Here is a 14,094-nt window from a genome sequence, read left to right on the forward strand (position 1 = left end):
TTCATTCAACTTATGTTGTCCACTAGGGTGGGCCTTTATTATTTTAGTGCGACGCCGGAGAGAAGCTGCCATCATCTCGTCCTTCCACTGTTGGGTTGACTAGCTAGGTGAAAGAGGGATTTCAGTGTATTTTACGTGTTTAGCCTTTCATCCTTCTTTCAATCATAACCATTCACTTGAAGAATATTTTGAGAATCTCTAATCCAATGGTGTTTAATGAATGCTTTACCGGTGAAAAAAAATAAAGATCCACCCTAGTGTGCACCTCAACTTGTTACTGTTTTATGTTTTGTCTTCAATTTCTAGGTTTTGGGTTTTCATTTGTCTAAGTAAAGAGTTAGTTTTCCCAAGGGAAAAAAAAAATACAAGTGTAGTTATTTCCCCCTCCTTCCTTTCCCTCTCTTGAACCAAACATGATAATACTTAAAATCTCTTCCCTCAGTTGAACCAAACACACAGAGTGAGTGACAGCAACAGCAACATATTTAAGCTTTGAACAATTACAAGGAAGTAACATAGTCAAAGCACACGATAAGAAGATGGAGAAAGTGTTTGTGTGACTACTGTGTATCAGTTCCAACATATCTTTCTTCTAATGGCATCCTCCTCCTCCTCCTCCGCCGCCACCGCCGCCGTCAATGGATTCACCCACGACGTGTTCCTCAGCTTTAGAGGGACTGACACTCGCTACGGTTTCACTGGACATCTGTACAAAGCTCTCTGTGACAAGGGATTCCGCACCTTCATTGATGATGAGGAGCTTCACAAAGGGGAGGACATCACACCATCACTTCTAAAGGCAATTCAAGACTCCAGGATTGCCATCGTTGTGCTCTCGAGGAACTATGCATCTTCCTCCTTCTGCTTGGATGAATTTTCCAAGATCGTTGACTGCTTTGAGGAAAAGGGTCAACTGGTTTGGCCTGTTTTTTATGATGTCGACCCTTCTGATGTGAGAAAGCTGAGTGGTACTTATGGAGAAGCAATGGCTATGCATGAGGAGAGGTTCAAGGATCAGATGGAGAGATTGCAAAAATGGAGGAAGTCTCTGCAGAAAGTAGCTAACTTGTCTGGATGGCATTTCAAGCATGGGTATGTTCTTTATATTTTGTTTCTTTGCTTTCTCTAGTTATTACTATCATTGGACTTGCAATAAGTAAGTGTTAGAGGTATCAGTATGGCTTTGAAAATAATTCACTTTTCTTTTTGGGCAGGGATGAATATGAACATGAGTTTATTGAGAAGATAGTTGAAGAGGTCTCACGAAACATTAAATGTGTTGCTTTGCATGTTGCTGATTACCCAGTTGGATTGGAGTCCCAAATCCTAGATGTAAATTTGCTTTTGGATATTGGGTTTGATGATAGAGTGCTCATGGTTGGGATCCATGGAATTGGTGGTCTTGGTAAAACAACCCTTGCTCTATCAGTTTATAATTCGATTGCCCACCATTTTGAAGGTTTATGTTTGGCTTAATTGCACTTTTGCTCCCTGATCTTTCATTTTTGTGCGATTTACCTCCCTCATCTTTAAAATGAGCGAATTCCCTCCCTCTTCTATTAATATGTGTGATTTAGGCCCTTCCGTTAGTTAGCCGTCCAATTACTAACGGTGGTTGCTATTTTCACCCCCCCTTTTACTAACCACACCCCCTTATCAGAAATAAAAATAAAAAAATAAAAAAAACAAAATAAATTAAAAAAAATTAATAGAAAATAAAAAAAAATTATAAATTAAAAAAAAACTGAAAAAATATTTTTATAAAAATCAAAGAAAAAATAATAAAATAAATGAAATAAGTTAAATACAATTAATAGAAAATGAAAAAATATTTTTATAAAATCAAAGAAAAAACTGAATTTTTTTTTTATAAAAATCAAAGAAAAAAATGTTTTTATAAAATCAAAGAAAATAACATATTTTTTTTAATTGAAGATAGAAATTTAAAAATAAAATAAAAGAAGAATTTGTTTCTATTTGCACCACCTACACTAAATTAAAAATAATTATTCTTTTATTTTATTTTTAAATTTCTATCTTCAATTAAAAAAAATATTTTATTTTCTTTGATTTTATAAAAACATTTTTTTCTTTGATTTTTATAAAAATATTTTTTTCAGTTTTTTTTTTGATTTTATAAAAATGTTTTTTCATTTTCTATTATTTGTATTTAACTTATTTCATTTATTTTATTATTTTTTCTTTGATTTTTATAAAAATATTTTTTTCAGTTTTTTTTTATTTTCTATTAATTGTATTTAATTTATTTCATTTATTTTTTTTTATTTTTTGGCTTAATTGCATTTTTGCCCCCTGATCTTTCACCTTTGTGCGATTTACCTCCATTTTATTTTATTTTATTTTATTTTTTTTCTGATATGGGGGTGTGGTTAGTAAAAGGGAGGGTGAAAATAGCAACCGCTGTTAGTAATTGGACGGCTAACTAACGGAAGGGCCTAAATAACACATATTAATAGAAGAGGGAGGGAATTCGCTCATTTTAAAGATGAGGGAGGTAAATCGCACAAAGGTGAAAGATCAGGGAGCAAAAGTGCAATTAAGCCTTTATGTTTTCTTGAAAATGTCAGAGAAAATTCAAACAGACACGGGTTACTACATCTCCAAAAGACCCTTCTTTCTGAATTAGGTAAAGAGGAGAAATTAACAAGTGTGAAACAAGGACATATAATAATTCAGCAAAGGCTCCAACAAAAGAAGGTTCTTTTGATTCTAGATGATGTTGACAATCAGGAGCAATTGCAAGCTGTTGCCGGAAGCCCTGAATGGTTTGGTCCTGGCAGTAGAGTCATTATCACGACGCGAGACAAACACCTGCTAGCATGTCATGGGGTTGATAGAAAGTATGAGGTGAGGGGGTTGCACAAGAAAGATGCTTTTGAATTACTCGCAAGGAAGGCCTTTCAAACTCTCGAAGTTAGTCGAAGTTATGCAGACATTTTAGATCGTGCAGTAACTTATGCTTCTGGTCTTCCATTAGCTTTGGAAGTAATAGGTTCTCACTTGTTTAAAAAAAGCATAGAAGAGTGGAAATCTGCATTAGATCGGTATGAGAGGATTCCTATTAAAGAGATCCAAAAGATACTTGAAGTGAGCTATGATGCTTTGGACAAAGAAGAGAAGAGTGTTTTTCTTGATATTGCTTGTTGCTTCAAAGGTTATAATTTGGCAAAGGTCAAAGAATTACTTCATGCTCATTATGGTGACAACAAGGTACATCACATAGGTGTGTTGGTCGAAAAATCCCTCATTAAGATCAGTGAGTCTGATGTAGTGATATTACATGACTTAATAGAGGATATGGGGAAAGAAATTGTCCGACAAGAATCACCGGAAGAGCCTGGAAAACGAAGTAGGTTATGGTTCCATAAAGATGTAGTTCACGTTTTAGAAGGAAATACGGTGAGTGAGATTGATATGGATGGTTTGGCTCCTCATCTTTAACCTTGATTAGTTCTCTTGATTATTAATGCTAGTAATGGTTTAGTTACAGTTTTTCCTCTTTAAAATATGCAAATTTATCTACATACTTTTGTTGAAGTCCTAACCCATATGCGTGTATATTGGCTGATTTATAATTTTTTTAAAAGGGAACGAGTAAAATTGAAATTATATGCCTGGATATTCCGACATTTGAAGAAGTGGTAGAACAGAAGGGAGAGGCTTTCAAGAAGATGGAAAAACTGAAGACACTTATTGTTAGAAATGCTTATTTTTCCAAAAAATTCAAAGATCTTCCAAATAGTTTAAGAGTACTGGAATGGGACCGATATTCCACACCTGCATTGGGTTTACCGTTTGATTTTCATCCGAAGAAAGTTTCCACAAGCAAGTTACGCTCTAGTTGCTTTACATCATTCAAGTCGGCAAACTTAGAGAATAAGGCAAGTTAATGAATTTAGGGTTAATCGTCTACTTGGTCCCTGTCTTTGTCTCGCCGTCTGAAATTAGTCCCTCCCCGGAAAATTTGCAAATCTGGGTCCTCTCATTTGCAATAAGTCTGGAGCAGGTCCTCGCCGGAGCCCGGAGCTCCGACGAGTGATGAATTGGCTCGCTGATTGGGATAAAAACGCTGACGTGGATTTTAAAAATAAATAAAAAATAAATTAAACATCAGAAAATTAAATTAAAAACCCAAATTAATTAAAATTAAACTTATTTAGTAAAAAATAAAAATCACAACAATCTTTTCACAAAAACAAACTTTCTACGTTCTTCATCATCATCTTCTACCATTTCTCATCAATTCTTTTCTGAAACAAATTTTCTCCATCTTAGCAAGTGTCCACCTCTTCCAAAACCCCAATCTTCATCTTCAACTTTTTCTACAAACCTAGCCAGTCAATAGTTTCATCTCAACCCAACCTGCAACTTAAACCCAGAATCAAGACCCAAATCCCAAAAACTCAACCCAGAATCCCTCACCGTAAAATAACACCATCAAACCAGAGAAATTGTTCAACTGTGGAATCCAGCCATAGTTCCTCTTCCTGCAACCTTGTAGTCCAAAGAAGATCGAGAGAGGGAGAGAGAGAGAGAGATGAAGAAGGGAGAGGCGCAGAAAGGAGATCGAGAGAGAAAGGTTCAGATCTTGCTCAAGTTTCAATTTTTACCCATACTGCTTCGATCTCCCTCTCGCATCACCATTTCCCTTCGCCCAGCCATCATCTTATGCCACGAACCTAAACCCCCAAATCAACCAGAAGGGATGCAGATCTGGAACATTCCTTTGGTAAAAAAAAATTGGGAATACAAAAAACCATGGAAGAAGAAATCCAGAAATACAATCAATTTCCAGAAAACAAAAAACCCCAATCCCCACCATAGCTGCCCCAGTTAGAGAAACCATGGAAGAAGAAATCCAGCACCGCAGGAAACGGATGGCCATAGCAGATGGAGGGGTGGGTCGCGGGTGAGGGAGGGATGGGTTCAGAAGCTCTGTTTTGGAAGAAGTGAGGGTGGGTTGCGGGTGAAGAAGCTGGAGCAGGAACACGGATCTGTTGAAGGAGGTGATGAGGAAGAAGATGATGTGATGGAGAAGATGAAGATGATGAACATGGAGATGAGGAGCAGGAACACAGATGTGTTTAACTTCACCAATATTTTTTTTTTGATTTTGGTAAATTGATTTTGTGAATTAGACTAGGGTTAGATAGTTAATTAGATTTTTTTAGTTAATTGGATTAATAAATAAATCTGAATTCTATTTTATTTTTTTATTTTTTATTTATTTTTAAAATCCACGTCAGCGTTTTTATCCCAGTCAGCGAGCCAATTCATCACTCGCCGGAGCTCCGGGCTCCGGCGAGGACCTGCTCCAGACTTATTGCAAACGAGAGGATCCAGATTTACAAATTTTCCGGGGAGGGGCTAATTTCAGACGGCGAGACAAAGACAGGGACCAAGTAGACGATTAACCCATGAATTTATATATGCCTGATATTGTATATTAATAAATTCACTTTAAGATTATTCATTTGGTTCTTGCTTGTTTCTTTCTTTCTTTGTGCAGAAGTTTGAGAATATGAGAGTTTTAATTCTTGATAACTCTCAAACTTGGAAGATGCCTGACGTATCTGGCCTCCCCAATTTAGAAGTTTGGTCTCTTAAACATTGTCATATTGAGAGTCAAATTTACAACTCGGTTGGCATGCTGGATAAACTTAGAATCTTGTGTGCTAGTTTTTGCAAGTATCTCCGGGATTTTCCATCCCTCAACCTGCCTTCTCTTGAAGAACTCGATCTTTCATATTGTGTTAGCCTTGAGAGTTTTCCACCCGTGGTTGGGTCACTGGGTAAACTTAAAATCCTGAACATTGAAGGTTGCGAGAAACTCAAGAACTTTCCACCCCTCGAGTTGCCCTCTCTAGAAAAACTAAATATTTCATCTTGTGATAGTCTTGAGAGTTTTTCACATGAGGTTTGGTTGTTGGATAAACTTAAAATCATGCATGCTAGTCATTGCCCGAAGCTTAGGAGTTTTCCACCTCTCAAGCTAGCCTCTCTTGAAGAACTTTTTCTTTCAAATTGTGAAAGTCTTGAGAGTTTTCCATCCGAGGTTGGGTCACTGGGAAAACTTAGAATCTTCCTTGCTGGAGGTTGCCGGAAGCTGAAAAAATTTCCATCCCTTGAGTTACCCTCTCTTCAGGAACTCGATATTTCATTTTGTGAAAGTCTTGAGAGTTTTACACCCGTTGTTGGACTGCTGGATAAACTTAAAATCTTGAGGGCTAACGGCTGCAACAGGCTTTGGAGTTTTCCACTTCTCCAGCTGGCCTCGCTTGAGCAACTTGATCTTTCATATTGTGAAAGTCTTGGGAATAATCCAGAAATATTAGGGAAGATGGAAAACATAATACATATTCGCTTGCATAAAACTCCCATGAAAAAACTGCCATTTTCAATTCGTAATCTTACTCGACTTCAAACATTATATCTGAGTAACTGTGGAATTGTTGAGTTACCAAGCAGCATTGCCCTGATGTCAAAACTGGCTGAGCTTACCATTGAGGAAGGGGGATGGCTATTTGCGAAGCAAGACAAGGGTGAAGAATATGTGAGCCCAATGCAGACTTCAAAAGTAGAAGTTCTTAATCTCTTGAACTGCAACCTTTCAGATGAATATTTGGCAATAGGTCTTACATGGTTTGCTAACGTGAAAGAATTAGACCTATCTGGGAGTAGATTCACAATTGTTCCTGAGTGCATCAAAGAATGCCGCTTTTTATGGAAGCTTGTCTTGAATGGTTGCGAGCGACTTCGAGAGATTAGAGAGATTCCACCAAGCTTAAAAACTTTCTCTGCATTGAACTGCACATCCTTGACTTCCTCGAGCAGAAGAAAGTTATTGAACCAGGTTTTGATTTGTTTTTAATGTATTTGATTTGATAGTTCATATTTCTACTTAATGTTTTTGGATAAACTTATCAGTTATTTATAACTAGCAGGAATTGCATGAGGCTGGAAACACCAATTTTCTTTTGGCACAATCATGTATTCCAAAGTGGTTCGATCACCAGATAAATACACAGTCATTTTCGTTGTGGTTTCGTAACAAGCTCCCTGCCATAGCTCTCTACTTTATTTCATGGAATAATTCTAAATCTGCTGTGAGAATGATCATCAACGGCACTTCATTTTTCTATAGGGATGGTAAAAATGAAATTAAGCGGCAGCTGGAAACGCATCATTTGCATATTTTTCATATGCAAATGGAAAATTTTAATGATAATCTGGACAAAGCACTTGTTGAAAATGAGTGGAACCATGCGGAGGTTAGGATAGATGATGATACATTCCCAGTCCTTATATGGGGAATCCATGTATTAAAAGAGAAAACTAGCATGGAGGATGTTCGATTAAATGATGTCAGTTTTCGTTCCGGAGGTCCTCCTATAGAAGACTTACCATTTTCATTTCAAAGTCTTAGTGGGCTTCGAAAGTTATATCTGGTCAAGTGTGGAAATATTCAGTTGCCAAGTAGCATTTGCATGCTGCGAAAACTGACAAAGCTTTCCATCGAATATGGGGGGTGGCAATTGCTAAAACAGGACGGGGATGAAGAAGAAGGGAGCACAATGCGGCCTTTAAATGTAAAATATCTTTGTCTCAAAAGATGCATCCTTTCAGATGAATCTTTGGCAATAGGTCTCAAGTGGTTTGCTAATGTTAAAGAATTAGACCTATCGGGGAGTGTATTTTCAGTTCTATCTGAATGCATCAAAGAATGCCGCTTTTTACGGAAACTTATTTTGGATGATTGCAAGGGACTTGAGGAAATTAGAGAGATTCCGCCATGCTTAAAATCTCTGTCTGCATTAAACTGTGAATCTTTGACTTCCTCGAGCAAAAGCATGTTACTGAATCAGGTTTTCGTTTGTTTGTTTTTAATGTGATTTGATAATTGATGCTCGCTTTAATGTTTCTAAACTTATATGAACTATTTATGATCAATAGGAACTTCATGAGGCTGGAAATACTAGATTTCGTTTACCACGAGTATGGATTCCAAACTGGTTTGACCACCAATGCATGCAAGGACAGTTAATGTCTTTCTGGTTTCAGAACAAGTTCCCTGCTGTGGTTATCGGTGTTGTCTCTCCGTTGTCATGGAATAATTCTAAATCTCCTGTTAGAGTGATCTTCAATGGCAATCCATTTTTCTATAGGGATGGTGGGAGTGAAAATAAGCGGCAACCAGAAACATATCATTTACACCTTTTCCATATGCAAATGGAAAAATTTAATAGTAATCTGGACAAAGCACTTTTAGAAAATAAGTGGAACCATGTGGAGGTTGACTTCGAATTCCCATTCCAGAAATGCGGAATCCATGTACTGAAAGAGAGAAGTAGCATGGAGGATATTCGGTTCACTGATCCAGAGAATGATATTAATACTGAGCTTAGTCTTTAAGACACTGCTCTGAGTCATTGCTCTCAAGGATTGAATCTGATGTTGATAAAATCATAAAAGGTAACAAGATCAACTCTACCAATTCTTGGACTCTATCGTGCAAATTTGTTATGCCTACAATGATAACTTAGCTGCATCATGTTCACGTGAGATGTTGAAGTTGATTAGTCATTTTATACAAAATTGTCTTCTTGTAAGATATAACCTGTTTCATTATATATTTTGGAGTTTATTTTATGCTAGGATAAGGAAAATATTTTTACAGTTACTTCCACTCTGGTCCAATTTCTAATTCTTTCTTTCTTGTTCCTGGTAGTATCAAAGAGGAAGTATGAGAACTAGATTTTACCACTGGTTGGGTGGCTCTAGGTCGTATTTTGTAAATAAGAATTGTTTGCCATTACATTTTTTGGTTTTGCATTTTTTTCTATTATCCTCCTCCACTTTCAGGGTATAAGTTAAATCTATTATTTCACGTATTCTTGCTTCACTAGTATAGGCTGGGGATGTGCATTTTTTATGTCTAGTTGACTACTGTTACTACATCTTGAAATTTTGCCTAGTTTTAATAATTGTTAACACTCAACATATTCTTCTGTACATAATACCCTTCCTTTTGAGCCTCCACTGTTGGAAAAATCATTAATGAATTTTGTGATACTACTCTGGCAAATCTTTATAGAGGTTTTTCTTTTGAAGGTGATTTCTTTGTTGTAAGTTTCTCAATACTGGTAGATGAGAGCCTTGGCTGCTTTCTTGAGCAAACTACTCAAAGTCTAGCTGGTTTAAATGCATGTCCCAAAAAAATTTCATCATTGATGGATCAGGTTAATGTGGTTTATTTTAGTCATTCTTTCTAAAGAAGTGCTCTTGTAAAAGATGATTTTAACAGTTACGGTTTTCTTGATTAGTATGTTCTAATTCTACCTTTTACATTGTAAACTGAGTATGTTCTAATTCTGCTGATTATTAATTTGTTATGTTATTAATAAACTAATATTAGTATTGGTTTTCTTGAGAAGTTTGGGTTTTCTTCATATTAGTATGTACTACAGTACTGGTTCTACTGATTAGTGTGTTTTTAATCAGCTAAGTAGCTAAATTATCCTGTCATCCCTGTAGGAGAGGTGAAAGAATAGGTTGTGTTTCTGGAAAAGTTTCTGCCTGACCGGCTATGAAAGAAAATGGTTTCTACTGGAGATATATTGTGTACTGGTAGGTCTTTTTCTATTTACTGTTGATTAGGTCTTTGTGGATTACTGATGCACCAATCCCTTGCTCTTCTCAACAGTTAGGCTGCTGTGCTTTAATCACAAATAGACTCTGATAGACACAAGTTCATTTGCACTGACGGAAAAAGCATATACCATACTTGGTAGGGTAATAGATACATGATAAATCCTTAATCAGAAAACTGTATGTTGATTACTTTTTTCTGTCGAGTGCGTTACTCTCATGCTATTGCCGGTCTTTGCTAACCACTTCACCTTTCTTCTCTGGACTTGATGGAGCAGTTTTGGACCCACCGAAAAGGCTCCTGGAATAACTTCTCATGCCCCGAGGTTTGCAGAGATGCAAAATATTCAGGTCGTACTTCCCACCTTCTCAACAAAGTTAGTGGAGAAGAAGTACACACCTAAAAGCTTGTTGCACTTCTTTGCCAACTATTGATGACTCTTTCAGAAATCAAATTGATCTAATTCAAGATGATGTTGAAAATAGAAGCATTTTATGCTGCTTTTTCAGGTTCCCATGGCAAATCGTTCACTGCTCCAAGTGAAGATGCCATCCAGCTTTGCAAACTGTGTAAGATTTCATCTTTGTTGATGCTTCAGTTTTAATGCGCCCTGGACAATGTAGTGCCATGAAAACCTGCTTAGATTCCTGCCCAATTTGTTTGCAAATGATGGTATATCGGGTAAAATGAGAACATTGCTATCAGAAGCTTCTAGGGGTGTCAATGTTGGAGTAGGGACTACATTGAAGCAAATATAGAAGTTATAGAAGAAACTGCTGATAGTTGATGAGTTAAAAGCAGATCTGGAAGCTAAGAAGTATCAGTTGGGAAATGTTTTGGCCTTGGAAAATGAGCTGCGCCAAAAGTTAATCCTAGATGGAGAAAAGTAAGAGAAGCTAGACGAACAAATCAATGCCATTGAAGGTGACATCTTTGCTTTTGAATCGGAAAATAACTCTGAGAAAGTAAAGAACCTTTGAGGCTGAATGAAACAACACCCCATATGCAACATGTGCATCACAGAAATCACAAACAAGAACTAAAGCTGACTGGTCAGAACTCTGAAGATTTTAAGAAGATTGCTAGAGGTAGATATTTAGTAATTCAAGTAGAATTTTCAACGTAGACAACAGAATTTAATCTATGATATTGATGCATCAATGGTAGCCGCAAGAAATAGAGCCATTGTGAATGTTCGTAGAAATCTTCTGTTCGCCCCCAATAGCAACTGCTTACTGTTTTATCTCACTCACTTTCTGTTTTCTCCAAGTCCAACTCAACAAATTCACATCTTGCTCTGCTCTCATTTTTCAGGCTGGTTGGTTTGTGAAGCTGAAATATTATTGATATTAATAATTTAAAATGGTTTTCATATTGATGGTCTTTCTGGTGTAAACTATAACATTTTTATCAGCAGTGGCACCAACAGAGATGTTTGCTATTTTGTTTTAATTAAATTATATGGTATTACTCAATCTTTAAGAATTCCTACAAAAATATCATTGCAAGTTCGAACTGGTAGAGTTCCAAGAGCCATGGCAAATTTGTTTGTAAAGCTAAACATTTACCATCAAAAACTTAAGTTGCAACTACAACTCAATTCATTCTTAAAGAGGCCCAGGATATCATGCTAATTGTTTTAGGTCAATATTCAAGACTAAAATGGTGTGATGATTGAGTTACTATTTTATGTTTTACATTTCTTAATGGTAGGTTTCTATTAAAAGGAAGCAGCACCTTAATGTTGATTTTAAAGTTGAAATCAACTCACTTTTGCATCTACTGCAATCTCCCATATACTATTTTGATGTTTGTCTATTGGTCCATACTTTTCCTGTTTGATTTTTCCCAACTGAGTTTTCTTTGTCATTCCATTTTTCTTAGGCATCACAGTGGTATGAAGATCTTTATAAATGATTAAAAGTTCAGTCTTTACAATTTCAAGCAGAATGAGTTGGAGATTCCACCCCGTGAATGCGTAGGGAAATGGAGCATAAAGGTATAATCTTTGTTAGTTTCCCTCTTATTTGACATATGGAATCTTATTTTATTCTATTTTTGTTAGGTTTTTTCCTTGGTCGCCAGTTTTTCAGTATATGAAGTGTCCATGATCCAATTTGAGCTGTTGGTAGGTTCTGTCACAATCACAATTGATGGCTTGTTATTGGAAAATTATTTGAACATTAATGCTTAATTTCATAGAAGTGTCTATCGAGTTTTGAAAATTGGTTGTGAAATTGCTGATGGGAGTATTGTTTGTCTAATTTTGGGAAATCTTTCAAGTAGAAGGATTTATAAGCCAAACACACTCAGATGGGGCTTTGAGACAATGTTATGTTCCAGCTATGGATTTTGTTCCCCAGCTTGTGGAAAACTCCTCCCAACGTCCACTGAAGTGTGAAGTATGTAGCTGAGGGCAGCATGTCACAATGTCATGAAGGAGGGAATGGAATGATGCTCTTCACCCATGAATGCAATATGTTTGTTTCTTTCAAATAATAAGTTCACATGTTAGTCGATTTACAAGTGAATTCATCTCATTTCTTCAACTGATTAGTAATAAAGAAGAAAAGAGAGAAGTGCAGAAAATATTTATGCTAGTATCCGCTTGTAATGTGGTTGAATACATTGTTGAGCAAGTTAATATCTCTTCAAGACGGCAAGTCATATTGGTATTACGATATTGCAACTTTTAAGCTCCAGCCAATGATTAAATATGCTAATATGGTACTTGTGGCTATAATGATTTTGGTACTATGTGATATTTATTTTTGAATTTGGCCTTGGAAATGGAAATCGCTTCAAGACTAGTAGGGTGAGATAGGGGGCAGAACCAGTCTTCAGCTGCCACGTGAATAGTATTAGGGTTCAACAGTGAAAATATTTCACATGACTTAAAGTTTTATTCAGTTTTGGGCATCATGCTTCCTTTTCTGTTGAGATAATGCAGCTACGTACCCAGCTACATTTAGGTTAAATATTGAAAAGGAAATTTGTGTCTACATTTACCCCTATTATGCTTGAATGGTAGTTGCTAACTGGTAGGATTATCCAGATTGTTATTATAAACTAGTTTATGAGAGCTTACCTCATGGCTTATGGACATCCTTAAGATTGTCATTGTTAAATTTCATCATTAGTTGCATTAATATTACACGTGTATGTCATTATCAATGATTGCATCCTCCTTAGTAAAACCTGCACCATCATCCTCTGTTACATCCTCCAATGCATCGTAGCCAGTATTCTCCACTCTAACGTCCTCGGTTGTGTTAATACTTGCATCATCCAGATGCACCATGGTCAATATTCTCCATTCTGGGCAATAACACCAGTTCAGGTCTTCCTCTCCTCTCCCCCTGAAGATGTGAAGTGATAGGTGAGGAAGAGTAGTAATATTCAGTTTTGAGGAACGCTGCATCCATCATGGTGTAAAAGTGTTCAGTGGTTGGGTCATTGCAGCGATAGCCTTTTTTTTAGTAAAATATCCCAGAAAAATGAGTCTCACAGTCACAGCACATGAGTCAAGTTTGGTTCTTTGGTTTTTTTTGTACGTGGACAAGCACAATGCATTCAAACACCCAAGGAGAAATGAGCGAGCTAGAAGGTAAGGTAAAGTGATCTACCATAGTCTGTAATGGAGTTTTAATCCCAATATCTTTGATGGCATTCTATTTATCAAATGAACTGAAGTGCCAATGGCATCCTCCCAATGTCTGCTGGGTACGTAGGTTCCAATCAGCAAGGGCTCCGGCAGTCTCTAAGATATGTTGGTTCTTGTGTTCAGCACTCCAATTTTCCTGTGTCTGAGGGCACGAGGTTTGATGTAGGAGGCCATGGACCTGGGCTGGAAGTAAGCATAAAACTGTTTATTTCCACACTCTCTCCCATTGTCTGATCTTAGAATTTTAACATTTGTTGAGAACTGAATTCAGATGATAGCATGAAAGATACAGCACATCAACTCTGCTCGAGTTAAAGTCTTTCATGTAGTAGAGACCTCCTATTATAGTACCATGCCCAATTATATCCTTAGTAAGGATGTCCGAAAAAGACAAAATTTTCGATACATTAGAGTTACACAATTCAAATCTTTAATAACTTGTCCTACTGATATAAATCCAGCCTGTTAACATCATTTGTCAAATCTCTTCTAAGGGAGATTATTAGATTTGGCACCCCACTCATCAGAAATGTCACCCCACTTACGGAAACTTAGTTTCCGAAATATTTCGGAAATAAGGTTTCCGAAGCATTTTTTCACTAAAAAATGGGGTGTTACATGTATTTTGCACTACAAATCACGAATTAATTTCGGAATCCAAGATTCCGAAATAATTCGGAACTTGAAAATCCGAAAATATGGGGTGTGAAATCTAATGGTTGGGGTGACAAATCCAGCTCTCCATAGGGGACGGTGGGTC

At 36.7% G+C, this 14,094-nt stretch overlaps 1 protein-coding gene across 1 annotated transcript; it reads left to right on the forward strand.

Annotated features, from left to right (window-relative positions):
* The first annotated feature begins 324 nt into the window (after positions 1-324).
* Positions 325-12,758, forward strand: LOC130738569 (TMV resistance protein N-like). Its single transcript, XM_057590598.1, has 13 exons — positions 325-1,092; positions 1,215-1,459; positions 2,564-3,420; positions 3,609-3,902; positions 5,531-5,614; positions 6,167-6,874; positions 6,966-7,886; positions 7,975-8,493; positions 9,556-9,648; positions 9,725-9,808; positions 9,948-10,758; positions 11,555-11,669; positions 11,736-12,758. Exons 1-8 carry the CDS (start codon positions 596-598, stop codon positions 8,431-8,433), a joined length of 4,065 nt encoding a protein of 1,354 aa, XP_057446581.1. The 5' UTR covers positions 325-595; the 3' UTR covers positions 8,434-8,493; positions 9,556-9,648; positions 9,725-9,808; positions 9,948-10,758; positions 11,555-11,669; positions 11,736-12,758.
* The last annotated feature ends 1,336 nt before the right edge of the window (positions 12,759-14,094 follow it).

The sequence above is a fragment of the Lotus japonicus genome, chromosome 2 (genome assembly GCF_012489685.1).
Source record: "Lotus japonicus ecotype B-129 chromosome 2, LjGifu_v1.2".
NCBI lineage: Eukaryota > Viridiplantae > Streptophyta > Magnoliopsida > Fabales > Fabaceae > Lotus > Lotus japonicus.

Bases quoted from the DNA above. Each gene is read 5' to 3' on its own strand.
- LOC130738569 (XM_057590598.1), top strand. From the start codon at position 596: ATGGCATCCTCCTCCTCCTCCTCCGCCGCCACCGCCGCCGTCAATGGA. The intron at 1,093-1,214 runs GTATGTTCTTTA...CTTTTTGGGCAG, and splicing joins GGATGGCATTTCAAGCATGG to GGATGAATATGAACATGAGT. The intron at 6,875-6,965 runs GTTTTGATTTGT...TATAACTAGCAG, and splicing joins GAAGAAAGTTATTGAACCAG to GAATTGCATGAGGCTGGAAA.